The sequence below is a fragment of the Elephantulus edwardii genome, unplaced genomic scaffold (genome assembly GCF_000299155.1).
Source record: "Elephantulus edwardii isolate Elephantulus edwardi_28Jun2011 unplaced genomic scaffold, EleEdw1.0 scaffold00350, whole genome shotgun sequence".
Taxonomy (NCBI): Eukaryota; Metazoa; Chordata; class Mammalia; order Macroscelidea; family Macroscelididae; genus Elephantulus; species Elephantulus edwardii.
Window position 1 is genome coordinate 602,756 of NW_006400100.1, and position 19,082 is coordinate 621,837.

The 19,082-nt window shown below is 57.6% G+C and overlaps 2 protein-coding genes across 2 annotated transcripts in view; one reads left to right on the forward strand and one right to left on the reverse strand.

The window, feature by feature from the left end:
• The window catches only part of TSR3 (TSR3, 20S rRNA accumulation, homolog (S. cerevisiae)), a 5,814-nt gene extending 4,679 nt beyond the window's left edge, over window positions 1-1,135 (forward strand). Inside the window, exons 4-6 of the mRNA XM_006901925.1 lie at window positions 404-577; window positions 696-759; window positions 928-1,135. Of these exons, the coding sequence (XP_006901987.1) occupies window positions 404-577; window positions 696-759; window positions 928-1,135 (446 nt within the window). The remainder of the gene's footprint in view (window positions 1-403; window positions 578-695; window positions 760-927) is intronic.
• A 1,170-nt stretch (window positions 1,136-2,305) lies between these two features.
• BAIAP3 (BAI1-associated protein 3) lies at window positions 2,306-11,078 on the reverse strand. The gene is made up of 33 exons (XM_006901926.1): window positions 10,948-11,078; window positions 10,341-10,428; window positions 10,192-10,272; window positions 9,982-10,089; window positions 9,604-9,663; window positions 9,456-9,522; window positions 9,160-9,370; window positions 8,798-8,842; window positions 8,618-8,695; window positions 8,423-8,525; window positions 8,105-8,212; window positions 7,926-8,021; window positions 7,737-7,840; window positions 7,547-7,667; window positions 6,977-7,101; window positions 6,806-6,896; window positions 5,919-5,975; window positions 5,659-5,756; window positions 5,506-5,557; window positions 5,268-5,398; window positions 5,037-5,160; window positions 4,816-4,959; window positions 4,613-4,703; window positions 4,350-4,543; window positions 4,213-4,281; window positions 3,963-4,042; window positions 3,775-3,883; window positions 3,486-3,557; window positions 3,306-3,386; window positions 3,107-3,227; window positions 2,809-2,932; window positions 2,484-2,689; window positions 2,306-2,409 (listed from the first exon to the last, which is right to left on the reverse strand). Exons 1-33 carry the CDS (start codon window positions 11,076-11,078, stop codon window positions 2,306-2,308), a joined length of 3,474 nt encoding a protein of 1,157 aa, XP_006901988.1.
• Between the last annotated feature and the right edge of the window lie 8,004 nt (window positions 11,079-19,082).

Below are 19,082 nucleotides of genomic sequence, written 5' to 3' on the forward strand. Positions count from 1 at the left end.
TGTACATAGGGTTTTCAGAGGCCTGCTATTTCAGAAGTGGATGGCCAATCCTTCTTCCTAGTCTGTCTTAATGTGAATGTTCAGATTTAGAGAAGTATCAGACAGACCAGCAAGTTAAAGGTATATCCATTATTGCGGAGTTAACTTTAGTGTCAGTGTTGTCCCTGCCTTTCTCAGACACATCTTTACCCACTTATTTCCCTGCTCCACCATCCACCAGGATACCCATCCACTTCTACCCTCTCCCTTCACATCTATCTCCCTTTGACCAGCCGGGATTAGAGTGTGATTTAATGTTGGGAGGGAACCTTTCTGTTCCCTGACCTGGCAGTGATGGTGGTCTGGACCCACGTGGGAGAGGAACTATAGGGCAACCCAGCTCTCCTGTTTCCCACCCTGCCAGGCTTTCCAGACCTTGCTTTCATTCTGCTGCGGAAGTTTAAATGGGGGACAAGCTTCCTGGACCTGAACCGCCAGCTCCTGGACCAGTACGCAGCCTGCAGCAGCCCAGAAGAAGTACTGCAGGCTGAAAAGGAGTTCCTGGCCAGTGCCAAGGAGTGCCCTGAGGAGGACATTGGTGAGCCCAGGACCAAGGGAGCCCCTGGTTCTGGGTGGAGAGGATCCTACAAGCCACCACCTTCAGAGACACAGAAGAGTTGGAAGCTCACTGACCTCCATTTTCTGTCTCACTTCAGATCCCTTTGACGTGGACTCGGGGCGGGAATTTGCCAACCCCAACCGGCCCATGGGCAATGCCCGGTGAGTACTCCAGCCTGTGGTGTGGTCTGCAGAATGGGGTTTATGACTGCAGGAGAGGAAAAGCTGGCACCAGGCTTGTGAACAGGTGCTCTGGGAGGAGTGTGCCTAGGAGGATTATCCTAGGCTGGCTGAGAGTGATACCGTCAGTGACATTCTGTTCCCTTCCAGGCCATCCCCAGACTGTGATGACAGTGACAGTGAGTCTGAGGAGCAGGGACCCAGTGTGGAAGATGGATCAGACAGCAGCAGCAGCCCAGAGAATGAGGAGGGAAAAGAAGATGACAAGGAGGAAGAGGCTGAGAAACTAGGGAAGGGGGCAGAGGCCAGGACCACAGAAGGTGTTTGGAAAGGAGTCAGGAGGCGGCAGAGAGACTGAGGCTCACAGACATTTTTCACAGAGGCTCTTATATATGTGTATAATTTTCATAGAGGCAAACGAACATATTAAAGTTTTCATGGAGGTTCATGGATATATACATGTTTTCACGGCTGGATGAGGGGACTCTGGAGGCAGCAATAGGGAGTGGGGAGCAGACAGATCTTGTGGTTTTGGCCCTTGACCATCAGCAGTGCTGGACTCCAGTTATCAGTCTTGGAGCCCCTCAATGAAGCTAGAAAACAAGGAGCTCCTGTGAATGTGTTTTTTTTTACCTGGCCCCTCCCTGAAGCCCTCAAAGAAGCTGTGGATGAGGACCTATGTGGATTTGTTTTCACACTTGCCTGGAGCACCCCTCCTTTACTATGGGACAGGCAAGGGTAGGGGAGCAGATGCTAGGCCTCTTGTAAGCAGACCCTGCTAAGAAGGGGGTGCTAGTGTAGGCAGGCTAATTTCTGCGAGGGCAGGTAGCCCCTCACACTGCCCTACCAGGTGACAGTCCTGCTTCTCTAAGTAACCCCAGGGCACCTCTCCTGGGTCCTGGAGCCAGGGGAGAGACCTGTGTCATCCTTGGGAAACCTTGCAGGAGAGGATGCAATCCCCTCACCAACTTCCACCTGGAATCCAACATCAGCTTACCACCTTTAGCCTCCAGGCCTACAGCCTCTTACCCTGGCCTGGGGTCTCCACCAAGACGGGTGTTCACTGTGGCTCTGGGGAGAGCATTGTTGGGAATATGTCAAGCTTTAATGCAAGATGTCATAGCACCCTCAGTTGCCACCACTGGGGATGTGTCTGGTTTCATATGAGCAGTGCCACTGGCTCCCTACCCTCTGTGATTACCAGAAATGTTCCCTGGGAGCACAGCTGTCCATTGACAGCCCTGCCTTAATAAGAGAAGCCACCTGTCAACTGTGGCTGCTAGAGGGGAGGACACCCACCTGGCATCCTGGGCCCCTCTCTGCTCCAGGGCAGCAGCTGCTTGTGGGCACCAAAGAATACATCCAGACTGGGGCAGGGATGTGGAGTTCACAGAACACAACCACACCAGTACAGCCAGGGCAGAAAGAAGCCAGAAACTCCAACCACAGTACATAGCAGGGGAGGGTGTGCCACGGCCAGCCCTTGGGAACCTGGGCTGGGGTCCCAAAACAGCTGGGGTGGGAGGGCTCAAGCATCCCCCTCCATGCTCTTGTCCAGTTCCCGGAGCTTCTTGACCAAATCCTGGGCATCCTTGTTGGCCCGGCCCTCCAGCATTCGCAAGGCTGCCATCACTGTAGGAAGGTTAAGATTGGCTTGGTCCTGACTCACCTCACCGCTTGTTCCCCTCCCTGTGTGCTTTCCTCACCCTGGGCCTTGGGCCGGCGCAGGTTCAGGGTGACAGGCTGCCCAGCTCGTGCACCCGCTCCTGCGGGGGTTCGGGCAACGCCTGCAACACTACTCAGGGCGAGGGCCGCCTCACCAGCGAAGTCATTGGTAGACAGCCAGTCGTGGTCCATGACTGTGAAGAGCACGCAGGCCGCACGGCGGCGGCAGGCTTCAGCTGGCACGGAGCTGCAGGCACACAGCATAAGGTCTTGTGGAGCCCGCCAGTGGCCCTGTGCACAGACCCGGGGTGGGGCTTGCCAGTGGCCCTGCTGCACAGACCCGGGGGTGGAACCCCCAACACTCACAAGTGGAAGAGCTCGTCATACACAGGGTGCAGGGTCCGGGTCTTGACTGCAGTCCTCTGGCTGCGGACCAGCGGGAATAGGTGCGGTGGGACCAGCTCCACGATCACGAAGGGGTCACTCAGGCCTTGAGAGGGAAGCTGCCTTAGGCGGCCTTGGCCCTCCCACACCTGCTTTGTTCTCCCGCGCCCACCAACCTTGCTCTGGGCCCACAGTTGCCCCTTTGCACCCAACCACTCCATCCCAGTTTTGCCTGACCCAGTGCCCATATACTTGGCCCTGCCCCCGCCCTAGGGCTCACCATTGGCGTCCAGTGGGAGAAGGTCAGCGGCATGCAGCACCTCCACCGCCAGCCGCTGCTCTGCTGCCTCATAGTAGCAACGGACACTCAGGCGTCCAAACCTGTTCTGCTTCATTGGCCTCTGTAAAAAGCACAGAAAGCCGGGTTGGGTTTCCTGGGGGTGGGGGTGAGAGTGTGGAGTGCACCTGGGCAACCCTACCTGCTTGAGTTTGTCCAAGTAGAACTGCTCGATGCACTCTCGGGTGGAGCATCTGTGAAGACGCAGCTCCTCCTCCAGCCTCTGCGGATGGGGGCAGCGAGGCAAGTGGGTGCCTCTGGGGGACACCGGGCACTAGGGTCCTCAGGTGCCCATGCAGCTCGTTCCCACGCCCTCGCTCACCTTGTAGCTCCCATCCTTGAGACTCTCCAGGGGTAGACCCTGGCCCTCGGCATGGAAGAAGCTCACCAGAGCCTGGAGCAACGAGAGACGGGAGGGCAGTCTTGGGTACACAAGCGCAGGGACAGGGGATAGACCAGGGATCTCCAGGCCCAGATGCCTCCCAGGAAGAGGGCACTCTCACCCAGGAGGGCCCAGGTGGTGCTGATGCAGGGCGGGTGTTCCGCAAGAGAACAGAGGAAGAGGACAGACAGCCCCCAGAGGTCATCTGGGAGCAGGTCCAGGCTCCTACCTCCAGGGCGAAGTGGAAGCGACCGTAAAAGTCGGCCGAGACGTCACGATTGGCGCCCAGCGCCTGCAGGATAGCTTGCAACAGTAGCTCCCAGAGCCCCTCCAGCACCCTGTGGGACCAGGCCTCCGTGCCAGCGCCAGTGCAGCGCGCATCCCCGCCACCCTTCCGCGTTCCCTTCCTCAGAGTACCTGTCCAGGTTCTCCTTCACCAGTGAGGCGTTCAGCAGGTCCAGCTTTTCGTCCAGGTACTTCAGGAGCGGGGCCACGGCCTGTGGGCAGGCGGCGCAAGGCGGACCCCTCTAGACCCTAACACCCACCACGACCCGGCTTTGGGGGTAATTTGGTGGTGGTGATTTTGGTGTGTATGATTTCAGGGATGAGGGGGGACGGGACTGGACGCTGGAGTTTTACAAAACAGGCTAGTTTTTCATTCACACACCTCATCATTCTGAATGGAGTCGGGCGATAGGCTGACGTGCTGCACGTATTTCCGGATGTCGCCCACCATCTGGGGAAAGGGGACGCTCAGCTAGGGGCCCCGGGCACGCCCCCTCACCCGCCCTTCGCCCCGCCCACCTTGGAGGTCAGGTGGGCGGTCACGGTGCGCGCCTCCCGCTGCAGATCTTCGTCCAGAGCCTGTGAGCAGCTGAGCAGGGCTCTTGGGAGGCCGGCCTCGGGCCCCCCAGAGCCCTCGGGCCAGGCCAGACCCCTCAGCGCCTGCCCGGTCGCCTTGCGCACCAGCTCCACGTTGTTAAGAACTGCGCAGAGCTAGGGTGCAGAGCGGATAAGTGGGGGAGCGTGGAAGTGGGTCCCCAAGGCCCCGTCCCCACTACTCTGCAGTTTACTAACCGCCTCACTTGAGGCCCCTGGCTGTGTGTCCATCTTCTTCCGAAGCAGCTCCGTGTAGAACACAGCGGCCTCACACATGTCCTGCGGGGCGGGGGTGGGGTGGGGGCGGGCAGCACGTGACTGGACGTGGCAGCGCTCCCCCCCTTCCCCCGGGCGTCCTGCCTTTCCCAGCCCGCGTCCCCTGCAGGCGCACCTGGCCGAGTTGAGTGCCCAGCCCCTGGGCCTGCGCGAGGTCCGGCCATGCCAGGCGCACCCAGAACTCCTGCAGGTGGCTGAAGCACAGTCCAGCGGCAGCGGCGGAACCACTGTGTTTGGAAGAGGCGTCCACCGGCTCCAACTGGATGGCAGAGGATCCAGAGTTGCTATGGGACCTGGGCGAGCCCCAACTGCTTAGTTGGACAGGCACCCACTCACCGTGTCCACGTCCACGGCGCTCTGCAGCCGCCCCCTAGTCTGATCCCGCAGTACATGCAGCCAGAGCTTGATGGCAGGCAGGAAGGTCACGTGGATGCCCGCCAAGGCCAGCGAGCGACTGTCCCTGGGGGGCGAAGCCGTCAGTCAGTAGCCCAATTCACAACTCCCTTGAGTAGGACTGCCCAGCGCCCTACCCCTCCAGAGGTGGGGCAAGTGGAGGCGGGCACGCACGGGCTGCGAACACTGCTCCAGAGATGTAGCAAGTCTGCCAGGGTCAGGTAGAGCTCAAACAGCCCGGAGGCTACCTCCGGGTTCATCTTGGGACTTAGCTCCTCCATTAGAATACATGTCTCCTCTGCCAACTGCACGTGGAGGGCGGAAACAGTCATCTAGAACAGAGAAATCTGGGACCCTTCGCACCCCCACTCCCTCACCACCATCAAGTCCCCAGGTCAGGGTCCCGCCTCACCAGACGCTCCAGCTGCCCAAAGGTGAGGGTGAAGAAGTCGACCTTCAGGATGCTGCAAAGGGCTGGTCTCAGCTACCTGGCCCCAGCTGGCCCCTCTGCCTCACCTGCCCCCCGCATCTCAGACGCCATCCAGGTCCCAAGCTGAACTCCTACCTGTGGAAGAGGCTGGCATAGACGCCGTAACAAGCCTGCAGATCTTCGTAGACGGCGTCAACTAGCTCGATGAGCCCGGGGAGGCGCTGAGGCGCCGACTGTAAGGGAGGGAAGTCGCTCGTTCTCACGTCGCCCCTGACTCCCTGATCGCCCCTCACTCCCCGGTCGCCCCCCCTTCCCCGATCGCCCCCCACTCCCCGATCGCCCCCCACTCCCTGATCGCCCGCATCATCGGCCCGCGGACCCTCGCTGCACCGCACCTGCTCGCGGGGGCTCTTGGCAGTCAGGAGCTTGTCATACCACTCGCAATTGCCTCTCTACGACGGAGGTCAGGGGGCAGCGGTGAGAGAGGGAAGAGTGAGTGGGTCAGTTTTCAGAGGTGGAGTCAGCTGGGCAGCATATTAGGTGGGGCAGGGGGCATTATGCTGGACAGACAGGTAGTGGGCAGGACTGGAGAGGGATAGATGATGGGCAGAGAGAGGGAGGAAAAAGTGGGTGGGCCAGCCCTCAGGGGTGGAGTCAGTTGGGCATCGCTGTGAGCTTGAGTCATGAGTACCCAGGGGGCGAAACGGGGGCAGTGTGGTCAGCCTGGGAGATGAGGTCAGAGGAGAGGAGTAGCATGTCCGAATGGGTGGGGCGGGTTATGGGGCCTAGAGGAGGGGGCATTGTGATAGGCAGGTCGAGGGCTGGTAGCGGGGAGAGATGGCCAGTGCTGGTTCTGAGGTGGCAGGCAGGAGCAGCATGGTGGGCGGGAAAGAGTGAAGAGTAGACGAATCAGGTTCAGGCGAAAAGAACGAGGCATCGTGTGGAGGGGGCGGGTTTAGATGGACTGGGGTGGGGGCAGCTCCGTGAGCAGGGTTGTCTGAAAGGGGACGGGCCAGCCAACATGTTGAACCGGGCTGGGCAGTTTGGTGAGTCAGTAGGGTCGTAGGGTGTGTCCGGAGAGGGTGGAGCTGGGCAGCTTGGTGGACAGGTCTGAATGTGGGGCCAGGCCAGAGGCAGCACGGTGGGAGGGCCAGCCTGGAGGAGGCCAGGAAGGGAAGCATTTGGGGAGGAGAGAAGGAGAAAAAGGGGCATTGCAGGGCCTGCGAGGCAGAGGGAAGAGTGCTGTGTCGTTGGTGGGTTACTGGCCCAGCCTCCTATGTACCTTTAGGGCCGCGGCAACGTCCATCTTCAGCTCGGACTCGAAGGGACAGATCTCCAAGGAAGGCTGGAAGGCTTGGAGCTTGCCCAGACACCTGGTCAAGGGCCACCTGCTGATCGAGGCTGCCCTTGCCCTCCTCCCTCCTGCGCCTGCCCACTGCGCCCCAGCACCCACTTGAGCAGCAGCTCCAGGCGGGAGATGGCTGTGCTGTTGGTGGCTGGGAAGTAGTCTCGGAGCTGGCGCAGCAGCCGAAGCCCGAACTCCGAGAAGGCCGAGAAGCTGTCAGCCAGACACTCTTCCTGGGGGTGAGACCTTGCAGAGCTGAGGTCCCAGGGCCACAGGCTGGAGGGCAGCCCCATTGTAGTCTACACATATATCTTCTGTCCTCAGTATAGGTAGAATGATCTGGGCCCCTTCCCAGGAGTCTCACCTACCAGCCTGTCTGGCCTGACCTTCCTAGTACCTGTTCAGGTTCAGACATGCCCCAGGGTCTTTGCACAGGCTGTTACCCCCTGGACCTACTGTTCTCCTGTTTCGGCTGCCTCCTCCACCCTGGCAAGCACTCACTTCCTTTGGTTCAGATCTCAGCTCAGTCTCCAGCTTCCCCCTACAGTGACTTCCCCCTGCAGTCACTTCATTATACCCCACACTCTGTAACCTAGCATCCTACAGTGTGTGTGTCCTCTCCACTTGCTCCCACCCCCAAGGTGCTTTCCCTTCCAGCTTGACCTGGCCCTGCCCAACCTGCTCCTGGGGCAGTGATGCAGAATCTTCCCAGTGTGCCTGGATGTCATCCAGCAGCCCCAACAGGTAGCCGTAATCCAGAGAGTGGGTCTGATGGTGTCGGCTGCTGACCTGCCAGTGCCTGTGGGGCCCAGCCTGGTCAGAGTGAGTTTGGCCCAGTGCCGCTGCCACACCCAGACCCCCAACTCACAGCACAGCCAGTTGCAGGGGTGACAGATTGCTCTGGGCACCATGCAGACAGAGGATGGTGGTGGCTGGTCCACTGAGCTCCCCACACCATCTGCTTGATTCAGGCTGCAGAAGGAGGGGCAATGGTGTTAGTAGATGTGGAAGCCCCCAGCCCTCCTGGCCACCAGGTCCCCAGAGGACCACTAACTACCTTCTCCGTGCAATGTTCAAACTGCATCAGGCTGTTGAGCAGCATCAGGTAGGACAGAAAGCCGGACCGACCACGCTGGCTCATGCTGGTGTCCCTCTGCAAGACAGGGACCACTGAAACCAGCCCCACAGGCCCTTTTGGACAGCACAAACATGGCAGCCCCACTCACTTGTGCCCACCTGTGTGGTAATAAGCTTGAGCACCAGGTGGCACTCGCCTTGCACTTGAGAGGCACTAGAACGAGGCTCCAGTTTGAACCAGCGGTCCTCACCAGCCACAGGCACCTCCTATGGGAAGAAGGCAGGGGTGGGGCGTGTACTCTTTTGCACTCACCCCGCCTCTCCCACATGCAGGCTTTCTGAGTGCACTGACATTCAGGGCCCCACGGTGGTCAGTCCCTTCTGATCTGTTTTCAGGGGCCTAGGACAGACTCTTGGGGATCCTGGGCACCTGACTCTGAAGGAGGTGTTGGTAAAGGACATCATATACCCACTCACCCGAATGGGTATGTTGAGGCACCCCAGGAAGTCATCAGAGTGGTCCTTGGTGGGCCCCGATGCCCCATTTGCCCGGGCTGACTTGACAATCTGTTTAAAATACCTGGGGGGAGGTGGAGACAATGCAGTCAGTTGCAGGTACAGAACTAGGAGAGGGGGGCACAGAGACAGCTAACTAGAATCTGAATTCCTAACCTGCCCATGCCCTTCAGGCCCATGACCTCATTCAGTTTCCTGCAGGCTTCTCCCAGGGATACATCATCATCATGGTCCCTGGGGGTCACAGGGGACCTGGGTTACATGGGGTACACATCCTGGCCCCGAGGTCTTCAACCAGAGGCGTCCCCTCCATTCTCAGCACTGTGGGGCCCATACCAAATGTCCAGGTGCAGCTGGTCTGTGTTGACATCCTCAACCTCACTGCCAAGGACAGGAACACCATTCAGGCTCCTGGTGTCCTCTGTCTAAGGCTGGTCCAGGGGGAGGGGCAAAGCGGAGGAGAGGGGGCATTTCTTCCTACTCCAGAGACAGAGGCCTGAGTTCAAATCCTGCCCCAGCTATGGAGCCGCCCATGCAGCAACTTTCTCTGAGCCTCAGTTTTATCCTCTGAAAGGTGGGAATGTGACCAAGCCCCATTTCCAACTCCCCAAGGGCAGGCAGTGAGGCTGCCTTCCTCCCGTCCCAGCCACTGTGCACCCCAGGAAGACACAGCCCTGGCTGGGCAGGCAGGGTCTCACAAGATGAAGTGCTCCTTCCAGACTGGGTTCAGAGTGCTGCTCTTAACCTCGGTCACTTCAATGCACTTGGCAGGCAGTGGGTCTCTGCTGCTGCCCCTGCCACCACGTTTGCTGCCTTTGTGGAAGCTGAAACGGTGCTCCTTCCCTGGGGACTGCTGCTGGGTGCTAGAGGCCGGCAGAATGCCCAGCATGCAGTAGGGGTCGCTGAAACCTAGAGGGGTGTGGTGGGTCACAGGATCACCTGGCCGCTGAGTTCAAGCCAGGCAACCCCTCCCAGTTGCCGGGTGCCCACTCACCATTTGGGTCCTTGGCCAGGAGGTTCTTGGCTCTTATGACAGAGACTTTGAGAGCATAGGTGGGGGCCTGCAGGTGGGGAGTGTGAACAGAATGGGTGGTAGTGTCACCAGATCCCCTGCCTGTGGTCCCCACATACCACGGACTCACCTTGGCCTTCTTCACATGCCCCACGGCCTCAGCATGCTCTTCTGGGCTGGTGCTGAACACCTGGGGGCAGGTACCAGAGGCTGGTGAACGCCCTCAGTGAAGCCTGGGCTCACTTATCAGGTGAGGTCCCAGGCCAGGTGGGGTCACTCATTCATTTAGGGGTGAGCAGTGTGTGGTCCTCAGCACCTTATGTGTGTGTGCCTGGTGTGGGGGTCGTGTATACACTTGTGGTTTGTGGGCAGGCTAGTGTAAAGAGCGAGGCAATGGGGGAACGTGGTGAGGTTGCCCGTGATGGATGCTGAGACGAGCAGGGCCTAATGGGGAGGGACGGGGTTGAGGGGGCGGGCCGAAGTTGTGCAGGGGCGTGGCCGGGCTCACCTGCCTGAGGTAGGCCAGCAGGGCTTCCTGATCGTCCACTTGGTCAGCATTCATGGTCCCCGCGCGGTGGAGGACTGTGTACAAGGCCTCCTCGTAGAGCATCTCCACCTGGAACGGGGTGGGGTGTATGCACTGAGTCCATGGCCACGCCCACACTTACCTCCTGGCTCTGCGCCCCTCTCAGTGCGCCCCAGTCCTGGAGGTCCTTACCTCTTCTGGGCTCAAGGTCCTCAGACCACGGCTGGGGTCCACGGGCTCGGGAGGAGCTGGCGAGTCGCTGCACAGGAGGACCTGTGGGGGAGCAGGATGCAGTGTGGTGGTGGACAGCGGGCGGCGGAGGGCAGTGGGGCAGGGCTCACCTCTGGGTGCAGCAGGCGCTGGCGGTCCTCGCCCTTCTTCAGCACAAGCCGCATCTGCGCGAAGAATTCCACGCCATCCCCGGGCTTCCTGTGTGTGTGTGTGGGGGGGGACAGGCTGCTATCTGGGGCCCCACTACCCAGCCAACCGCTGAGGGAAGCCGAATATCAAATTTAATAATAGTAGACCAAATGCTGTATCAGGAAATGAGGGAGGCTTAATCCAAGCTGAAGGTCACCTTGTGACACTGGGGCATTCCTTAGGAGTCAACATTGTTCTTAGTTTGTATCAAATGAATCCCTCCCTCTTGAGATTAACATAAAGAGGAACTTGACCTTATCTGTAAAAGATTTCACCATTATCCTTTGTTTTGTACTTCCTTGTGATTTTACTTTTATTATCTTATGATTCTAAATAAATGCTCAGAGAAGCATGGCTTGAGGTCTTCAGTCGAGAACTGCTGACCCTGTTTTATGCTCTCTGCTCTATCTCATTCCTGGCTGTTTGTCTCTTCATTAATAATTATAAAATTATTCTATTCTTTGGGACCCTCGGTCTGCAACAAACGCCACATCCTAGTGCCCAAATCTATCAGGGTAGGGCACCCACCAGGCCTCCTGCGAGGGTGCTGGGGCATCGGATGCAGAGCTGGCCGCCTCCTCTTCTGTCCTGCGCCGGAATGAAGGGCACCCCTGCACCTGCCTGAGCACGCTGCTCTTGAGATCCAGCAGGGTGGACATGCTGGCCTGTGGGCAGAGGCAAGGTATGGCAGGGCTTCACCCTCAACGGGCTCCCTCCTCCAGTCACTCACTCATTCATCTATTCACTTACCCATAAATTCACTCAATCAGCCACACATTCATTTCCTTATTCGCTCATGGTCATTCATTCATTTACTCCCTCACTCATTTGTTCATTCTCTTATGCCTAGGTCAGGGAGCCTTGGTGACCTAGTGATAAGAAGCTGCACTGCAATCCCAAAGGCACAGAAATCCCAGTTGTTTTATAGGAGAAAGATGGACAATCTCCTCTTGTGTGATTTACTGCCTCTGAAAACTTGCTAGAGAGTCAGATGTAAGTTGTTTCTGCCTTGATGGCACACAACTCCAGCAACGTTCTCTAGCTCATTCAATCATCCCTCAGAAGCCATCTCTCCCTGGCTGCAATCAGGGGTGGGAAGGCAGCGGTCAGAATTCACCCACGGTGGGTCACCACCACGTCGCTGAATGCTGGAAGCCAGCTGAGGTGGGAACCAGGAAAGAGAGGCCGCTGCCTGGGGTGGCAGCAGGATCAGGGGTCTCTCTGAGGGTTGTCTCTGAGTATGTCATCTGAGGTTGTCAAAGATAGGGAGTGTGAGAAGGTCAAGGTGTGTGGGACCCCCAGCAGATTGGCCCAGACCAGGAGCCCAGACAACTGCTGGCATTCCTGTTGTGCACCTTCCAGGTGGCCTAGGAAGTCATCTAGCTTTGCTTGCCTCACGAGCTCATCTACAAAATTGGAGACTTGCAAGGCAGACTGGTGGGCTACAGGTGTGAGAAGTTGTATCCAGCACAGGGTCAGCGCTCACTGAAGCAAGTAGCCATGTCTTGTCACATCTACATTTACCCCACCCATCAAGGACTGAGACCCTCCTGTGCACCTGGGATTTGAGGGCAGAGCAACAGGGAGTGCCTGCCACTCACCTATCCTGTCCCTTGGACCTTAGCTGAGGATTGAGGATGGTGGGTATCAGAGTCCACTACATCGTGTCCTCATGGCCACCCCCAGGGCCCCAGGATTCCTACCCATGGGGACCTCAGAGCCTCTTCCCAGGATCCTCATCCACCAGATTTCCCAAAGCCACCTCTAAGCTAGACTCATCTATCGTGTCCCCATGGCCACTTCCCAGGACCCCATATACCTGACTCCCATGGCTCCCCCATAACACCATCCTCCAGTTCCCTATGGACCCTTCACACACCCTAGAACCCCCATATACTGAGTCCACACAGCCTCCTGTACCCAGTGCCAATGATACAAGCCACTATGTGGAGGGGGGCAAGTCATGGTGGCAGCAAAGGAGCCAGAGCCTCTGCCCAGGGGCTCAGCCTATCTATCTCCAGGATCACTGCTCACAAGAGCAAAGTTTGCAGCAAGATATCTGAGGGCTTCACTCATTCAAGTGCAGCCCCTGTCCATGCCTCTGTGGGATGGCCAACAAAGATGGGGGACAGTGAATCAAGAGAGAGGTTCTTTCAAAGTAGGGTTGCCCTTCACGACTACCAGGCAGTGGAATGAAAACATGTAGTGAGTGGCACCACAATGGAAACTGCTGGAAGGGATGATGCCACTATCTTGCCCTCAAAGCCATTCTATCTAGTCCCCTCCCAATGCTGCCATGGCGACCAAGCTGCCATCAGTAACAGCTTGAAGGAGCCACTGGTCTTCAAGCAAGGGAATCTGACAACTCCTTACAGACTTTCCCCTTATGCCAGCTCCTGGGCAAGGGGTTGTGAGCAGAAGGGCAGGGGGCAGTCCACTCAAGGACCCTGTGCTGGGCCTAGAGCCTGTCTCAGAGCTGGCGCTACTTTTTCCAAGGAAGATTCAGCTCTTTGTCACCATCGTTGGCTCTGCCTAGAGGTGAAGGCCTGTCTCTGGGGACTCTGCCTCCTGCAGACTCCAGGAGAAAGGGCCAGCAGAACTAGAAGCTGCTGTGACCTTTCCTCTTCCCGGACCTTTTCCACTGGCCAACCCAGGCCTCATCTCTCTCTGGGATGAAAGGGCAACCACTAGCTTTGGGCCTCCTCCCTTCCAGTCAGCAGTCTCTTCGCATGAACCTACCAGGGCAGAGTGAGCCAGTCACCTCTGCCACTGGGTTTTCACAGCTCAACCCTGACTCCAGTCCAGTCTGGGTGGCCTGTGGTGCAAGGACAGGTTCCCCACTGACCACAGAGGCTTTGTACCACCAGCTGTCTAAAGCCACCAGCTGTCTAAATCCCCCTCTTGATAGAGGACGCAGGGTCCCGGGCATCAACACTTCAGAGCTTGCTGAAAAAAACAGGACACAGACAAGTTCTGATACCTGCGGGGCAGTCTGCAGCAGAGGTCACCTCTCCTCCTCCCCACCTCTTGGGGCTGCCTCATAGCCTCTGCTGCCTGACCCTTGAAGTTAGTGAAAGTTTGATTAACACCCACCTACTTTTCCAGGATAGACCTCAGCATAAAGGTGTTCTGGGGTTCTCAGTGGACTTCCTGCCCCCAGCTATCAGTGTCTGGGGACCATGATGTTGATGGTCTTACCTAGCTGGCAGGGAAACCCCAGACCTCAAGGAGACCTCGCACAGAGATTGGCTGGAGGGACTAGAATAAGCTCCACCTCCTTCAATCTACCAGAGCTTCCCTCCTCAAAGACAGGGTGGGTGATCAGCAGGCTGGTATCAAAGCTCCTGAGGCCTCCACCTCCACAAACCAGCTCTGTGGCCCGAGAAGCCAGTGTCACAAGCCACCCCCCCTCCACTGAGCGGGAGAGGTTGCTCCCCCTGAAGCCCCCCAAAGCCAGCAGAGCAGCTGCTGCCTGAGCTGTTTGTTGCCAGGGCAACCGCCAGCTGCATCTGCCTGTGACAGGGGCTACAGGGGGCTCAAGGCCTAGCGACAAGTGTGACGCAGAAACAAAGTGTTCTGAGCTACAGGGATAAGGAGAGGGGGGTATGTCTTTGTGTCAACTAAAGGTTCAAGGCAGAAAGGGGGCAATCTCATCTGATATTTCCCCAGACCAGCCCAAGAGAAGGTAGGTATGGCCCGGTCTCAGATGAGGAAACTGAGGTTTTAAGAATCAGCCTTCAGGTAAAAGTCAGCACAGGCAGAGCTGGGACTCAGCTCTGGGGATATCCCAAATTCTGGGCTCTAGGTTGGCCTGCAGCTAATCTCACCTGCTAAGCAGTGCCCTCCTCCCCCCATGGCCCCTCCTCTCAGCCTGTTGCTAGGATGGAGGCCAGAGTGGTGGCTGAACAAATGTGCTGCACACAGGTGTCTGGAAAGGACTTCTCTTGGAAACCCTGGACACCCACACAGTAATTACCCTGCAGCACCTCACAGCCACCTGCCATGGAGGCCTCTGACCTTGCCCTTCCAGATTCCTCACTCAGCTGTCCTCAGAGGTGAGTATGTGGCTGTTCCATGGGCTGCCTGTGACCAGAACAGGAAGCACTGTGGGGACCTTTGTGTGGATGGAGGCACACAATCAGACGCACAGCCACCAGCCACAGTCATGGCTCACATGTTAGCACAAAGGGCTTAGGTAACTGGAAACCATATGCCTACAAGTAGAGGCTGCTATCCTTCACAGCCCAGCGAGGGATTTGAACCCAGGCTCTCAGGTCGAGCTGTCTCCTCCCAGTGCAATAGGGAGTCTGGAGTCAGTGAGGCCCAGCAGAAAAGCTAGGTCAGTATTTCTAATGTGTCCACAGTGGACAGGTTATTCTGGGGAAGGAGGGCAGGCAGCGGGAGCCCTGAGAACCACTTTTTGTTGCATTCAGGTCTCTGCCAGTTTGAGGGTGGAAGGCTTCTGGTGCTGCCTTGTGTGTAGGGAGTGTCAAGGTGTCCAGCCTGGAGCCGGCTTGCCACGCCATGCCCCCTCCCACACCGGGTCTTCTGTTTCTGGAGTTTCTTCTCTTGCTGGCTCACCACGCCCCTTTCTTGTACCCCTGCACCCAAGCATAGTGGATTGATTTTTCACTCTCACTTCTCCAAGGGTTCGCCCTGCACGTAGGGGGTGGCAGTGCCCAGTGAAAGTCACATGGTGTGCCTGCTGCCTGGGCCCCCTCCCAACGTAATCCCAGGAGAAGGAGCCAGAAAACTGCATTTTAACTGACGCCATGGGGAAGCTGCTGAGAGATCAGGGACAAGTGACGCGCTTCTAGAAGGATGCACCAAGAATGCGCATTCTGGGCACCTGCTCCAGAGGCCTTCACCTGTCTGCTCACCTGTCTCCTTCACCATCACGCCCCTCCCTCCTAGCCCCCTCCTCTAGGTGCTTCCTGGCAGCAGTATTATGGGAGCCTAACGCCTCAGTTCCGTTGGGGTCTCTGCTCCTCTTGGGGCGAGAGTGGGCCTCTGTGTATCTAGATGATGTCTATGTGTGTTTTAATTAAGCACCTCCACTCTTACCTTTCCTAGCGGCCAGAGGAGGGGGTGGGGCTTGCAGGATGCAGGGTTTTCAGGGAGACGAAGGGGGGACAAGAAAAGGGGGAATCTTCAGCCTGTGTCCTGAGTGTCCACAGGCACAGTGAGGCAATGGCGGGGGGCGGGCTCGCTCTGTCCCCTCGAGAGCTTCCCTAGAGGGGGCGGGGTCGGAGAGGGATACTGTGCGCAGGGAACGCGGGCTCCGTCGCACTCTATATTGGATGGCCATACCTGGTCCCCTAGGCCTCTGGGCGCCCCGAAACAGGGAGGTCTGGTCCCATCGATCGCCTCCAGCCCTCTTCCAGCTGCCCCCTGTCCACAGTGCGGGTCCCGCACGCGTCCTGGTCGTTCCGAGGGGCAGCGGAAGAGGGAGCAGGACAGCCAGGCTGGCCTCGACCCGCGGGGGACCGCGAACACAGGCAGTGGGGAGTCTAGGGTCGAGGAGGGGGTGAAGGCATCCAAGGCGGTGGTCGGGCGGGGACTCCGACGGCGGAACTCACCGTGGGCCGGGCTGCGCGCCCGCTTCTCTTAGCACAGAGAACACGGGGGTCCGGGCTGCCGGTCCTGGGGGCGCTCGGGGAGTGGCACCGGGCAGGCAGAGCGCGGAGATCCGCCAGCTGTCTGCCGAGCACGCAGAAAGAGGACTGAAGACGGGGGGCGGGGCGGGGCCTGGCGGGGGCGGACCCCGAAGGGGGCGTGGCAGTGGGTGCTCGCCCCGCTCCCGCGCGCTCCTCCGTGAGCACGGGTACCTGCGCCCCAGGGGTTGGCAGAGCGCCCCCTCCCTCGAGGACTTAATAGTTGAGTGGAAGCCCTGCAGGGGTCTCTCATCACATTCTCACTCTAGGGTCTCCGGGAAAGCCAGAGTGGCCCGGACGCAGAGACATTTCTCCAAGGATTGCTCCAGAATCCCAAGAGACCTCGCAGTCCAGCGCTGTCCACGCCCAATCTGGTCTAGGCTCAAGTCTAGGGCTCTGGCTCAGCGGGCCTGGCCGCTTCCTCTGCTCAGAAGGCACAACCTGCTCGCTGACATCCACTATGAAAGCCTCGGGTTTGGGGTGATCTTGATTAAAAGCTACTTGCCTGGCTTGGACCCCCTACAGAAATGGCAGAACTAAGGGAAACTTACAAGACTGACAAGGCTGGTGAATCTCCGTCTCACATTCTTTGGACACGTTCAGAGAAGCCAGTCTTTGGAGAAGGGCATCATACTTAGAAAGGAGGAGGGTCAGTGCAAGACAGGAAGATTCACAAGATGGATCCACTTAATGGGGTAGCCATGGGTTTAAGTGTGTTGGAGATGGTGAGGACGGCACTGGCTAGGCAAAGTTCAGATCTGCTGTTCATAGGGTCACGGTGAGTTGCAATCAACTTGATGGCACCTAAGAACAACAGCTGAAGACAGAGTGTGGCTAGCCCGCTGGTCCAGCGCTCTGCCTAACAAGCTTCTGGTTACAAGATGCTGGAGCTCTCTGTTCCCTTTGAGGACCTTTCTGTAAGCAATCTGCAAGCTCAACAGTGAGGTTCTCAGGGGTGTCCTGCATGCACTGTGGGGTCTTGGACCAGCCTCCAGTGGGAATCCCTGGACACACACAGCTTATCTGTCCTCTTTGGATTGGGGTTTGATCTGGAGAAGTTTTCACAGTGAAGGATGAATCTCTCATACTAGAAACCTGGGTGCTGTGGGGTGGCCTGGACAAAGCCAAGCCTGTCTGCCCTGGGCTGCTGGACTCTGGACAATGCTGGAGGTCCATCATCATTTACTCCTGTGCTTTTCACTCCATGCCTTCTGCTAGCTATCTCTCTTGAGAGAAGGGCACCCAGGAGGGAAGGCTAAAATCACCCAGCCTGGGAGGGAGGGGACAGGTCCTTCTCCCTGTGCCTGGATGTGTGGGTGCTGCTTGGATGGGATCACCCCATCTGTGTCCAGGCCTATGGCTGCTCCAGTGAGACAGAGGTAAACTTGGGGATGGACCTTCTCTAGGTATCTGTGTTGGGGCCCCACCTCTCTCCAGGAACCACTTCCTGTGAACCATTTGAAACGGCAAGGGCCGGACCTGGTGTCCACCAGACTCCCCTCTGCAGTGGACAGCGTGGGAGACAGGGCTGCTGATGCTCCCCTGGGGAACTGAGCTTGGCTGTTGGGGCTCATGACCCCCTCCTTTCCTGCAGTCTTGCGTCAGGTTCTGCCAACCTGTTGGAGCAAACACAGACCAGGTTGCCATGGTGACCATCATGGCTTTGGGGTGAGAGATGAGACTGTGGATCCTGTAAACAGGAAGTCAGGAGGGGGTGGCAGAGGAGGGGAAGCACTTGGACCCCAGGCCCCCATACTGGTTCCTGGGGGTTCTGGGGCAGCTATTACCTAACATCATACCAACTGGGGGCTGGAGAGCCCTTGGGGACCCCTCACTCCTTTTACAGGCAGTGAGACATGGACTAGGCTGGGCACACAGGGGCCTACACTCAGACTGGCTTCAGTTTCCCAAAAGGATGATCCTAGGGTCCTTGCTCTGCCCTGTCAGTGGGGGCTGAATAGATGAATAAGTGTCTTGAGGATTGAGCCTTTCATTTCTTGAGCTGCTGTCTGAGCATGCTCCCCACTCATCCTGGTGCACCCTCTTCTTAGTTTCACTTATCTGTATAATGGGGTAATAGCAGTGCCACACTAGGCTGTTGGAGGATTAAAGGAGGTCTTGCTTTGAAGCAAATTGTAGTCTGCTCTGCATCCTCACCTGGTCTAGGAAGGTGGGGTTATGGCCTAGAGTATGGGGATAGATTAGACCTGGGTATACTGTTTCCTTTCGGACACCCACTCTTGCCAGAATTAAGAGCATAGGACAGCAGTTCAGACGAGGCTGGCATGAGGCCTGGCCTGTATCCTGCTGTGCTCTGAAGAGGAATGTGTGGGGGCATTGTATGTGAGTTAAGAGTATGTGACATTGGCATGGGGTTAGGACAAGGCTGGGCTGGCCCTTGTTACATCACTTCACAGGCTTTGCTCACATCAAGGTTTTGGGAAGTGAAAGGTCTGGAATGGAGGTACAGAGTGATTATCAGGAAGGGTTCAAGAGAAACAGGCACTTCTTCAAGTCAAACCACTGGCTTGTTCTAACAACTCAGGGCACCACCCACTGGTGGCAGACACAGTCTTTCTTATCCCGGGACAGAGCCCAGAAATGTTAGATACCTGTCCAAAGCCTGTGTATAGCGGGGTGGCAGCACCAGTACAGGTGTAGTAGGGGAGCTTGGGGGGAGTTGGGAGTGGGCCTGTCCAGTCACCAGCTGATAACAGGCTCTGAGGCCACTGGCTATGGTACTTTCTGGTCTCAGGCCCTCAGGCAGGGAGACTTAAGGGGGCAGGGAGGCAGGCTGAGGTCCTTTGAAGCTGTAAAGGCCATTGGGAGCACACACTCATCACAGGCCCTGAGAATTAGGGTGACCTGGCTGGAAAGCACTTTCTGTAGGGCCAGGAAGACTCCTGGGGTAAAAGTACAGGGCCTTCACCACAACAAGATAAAGGTAAATAATCCAATAGAAAAATGGGCACAGGATATGAACAGGCACTTCACCGAAGACGACATTCA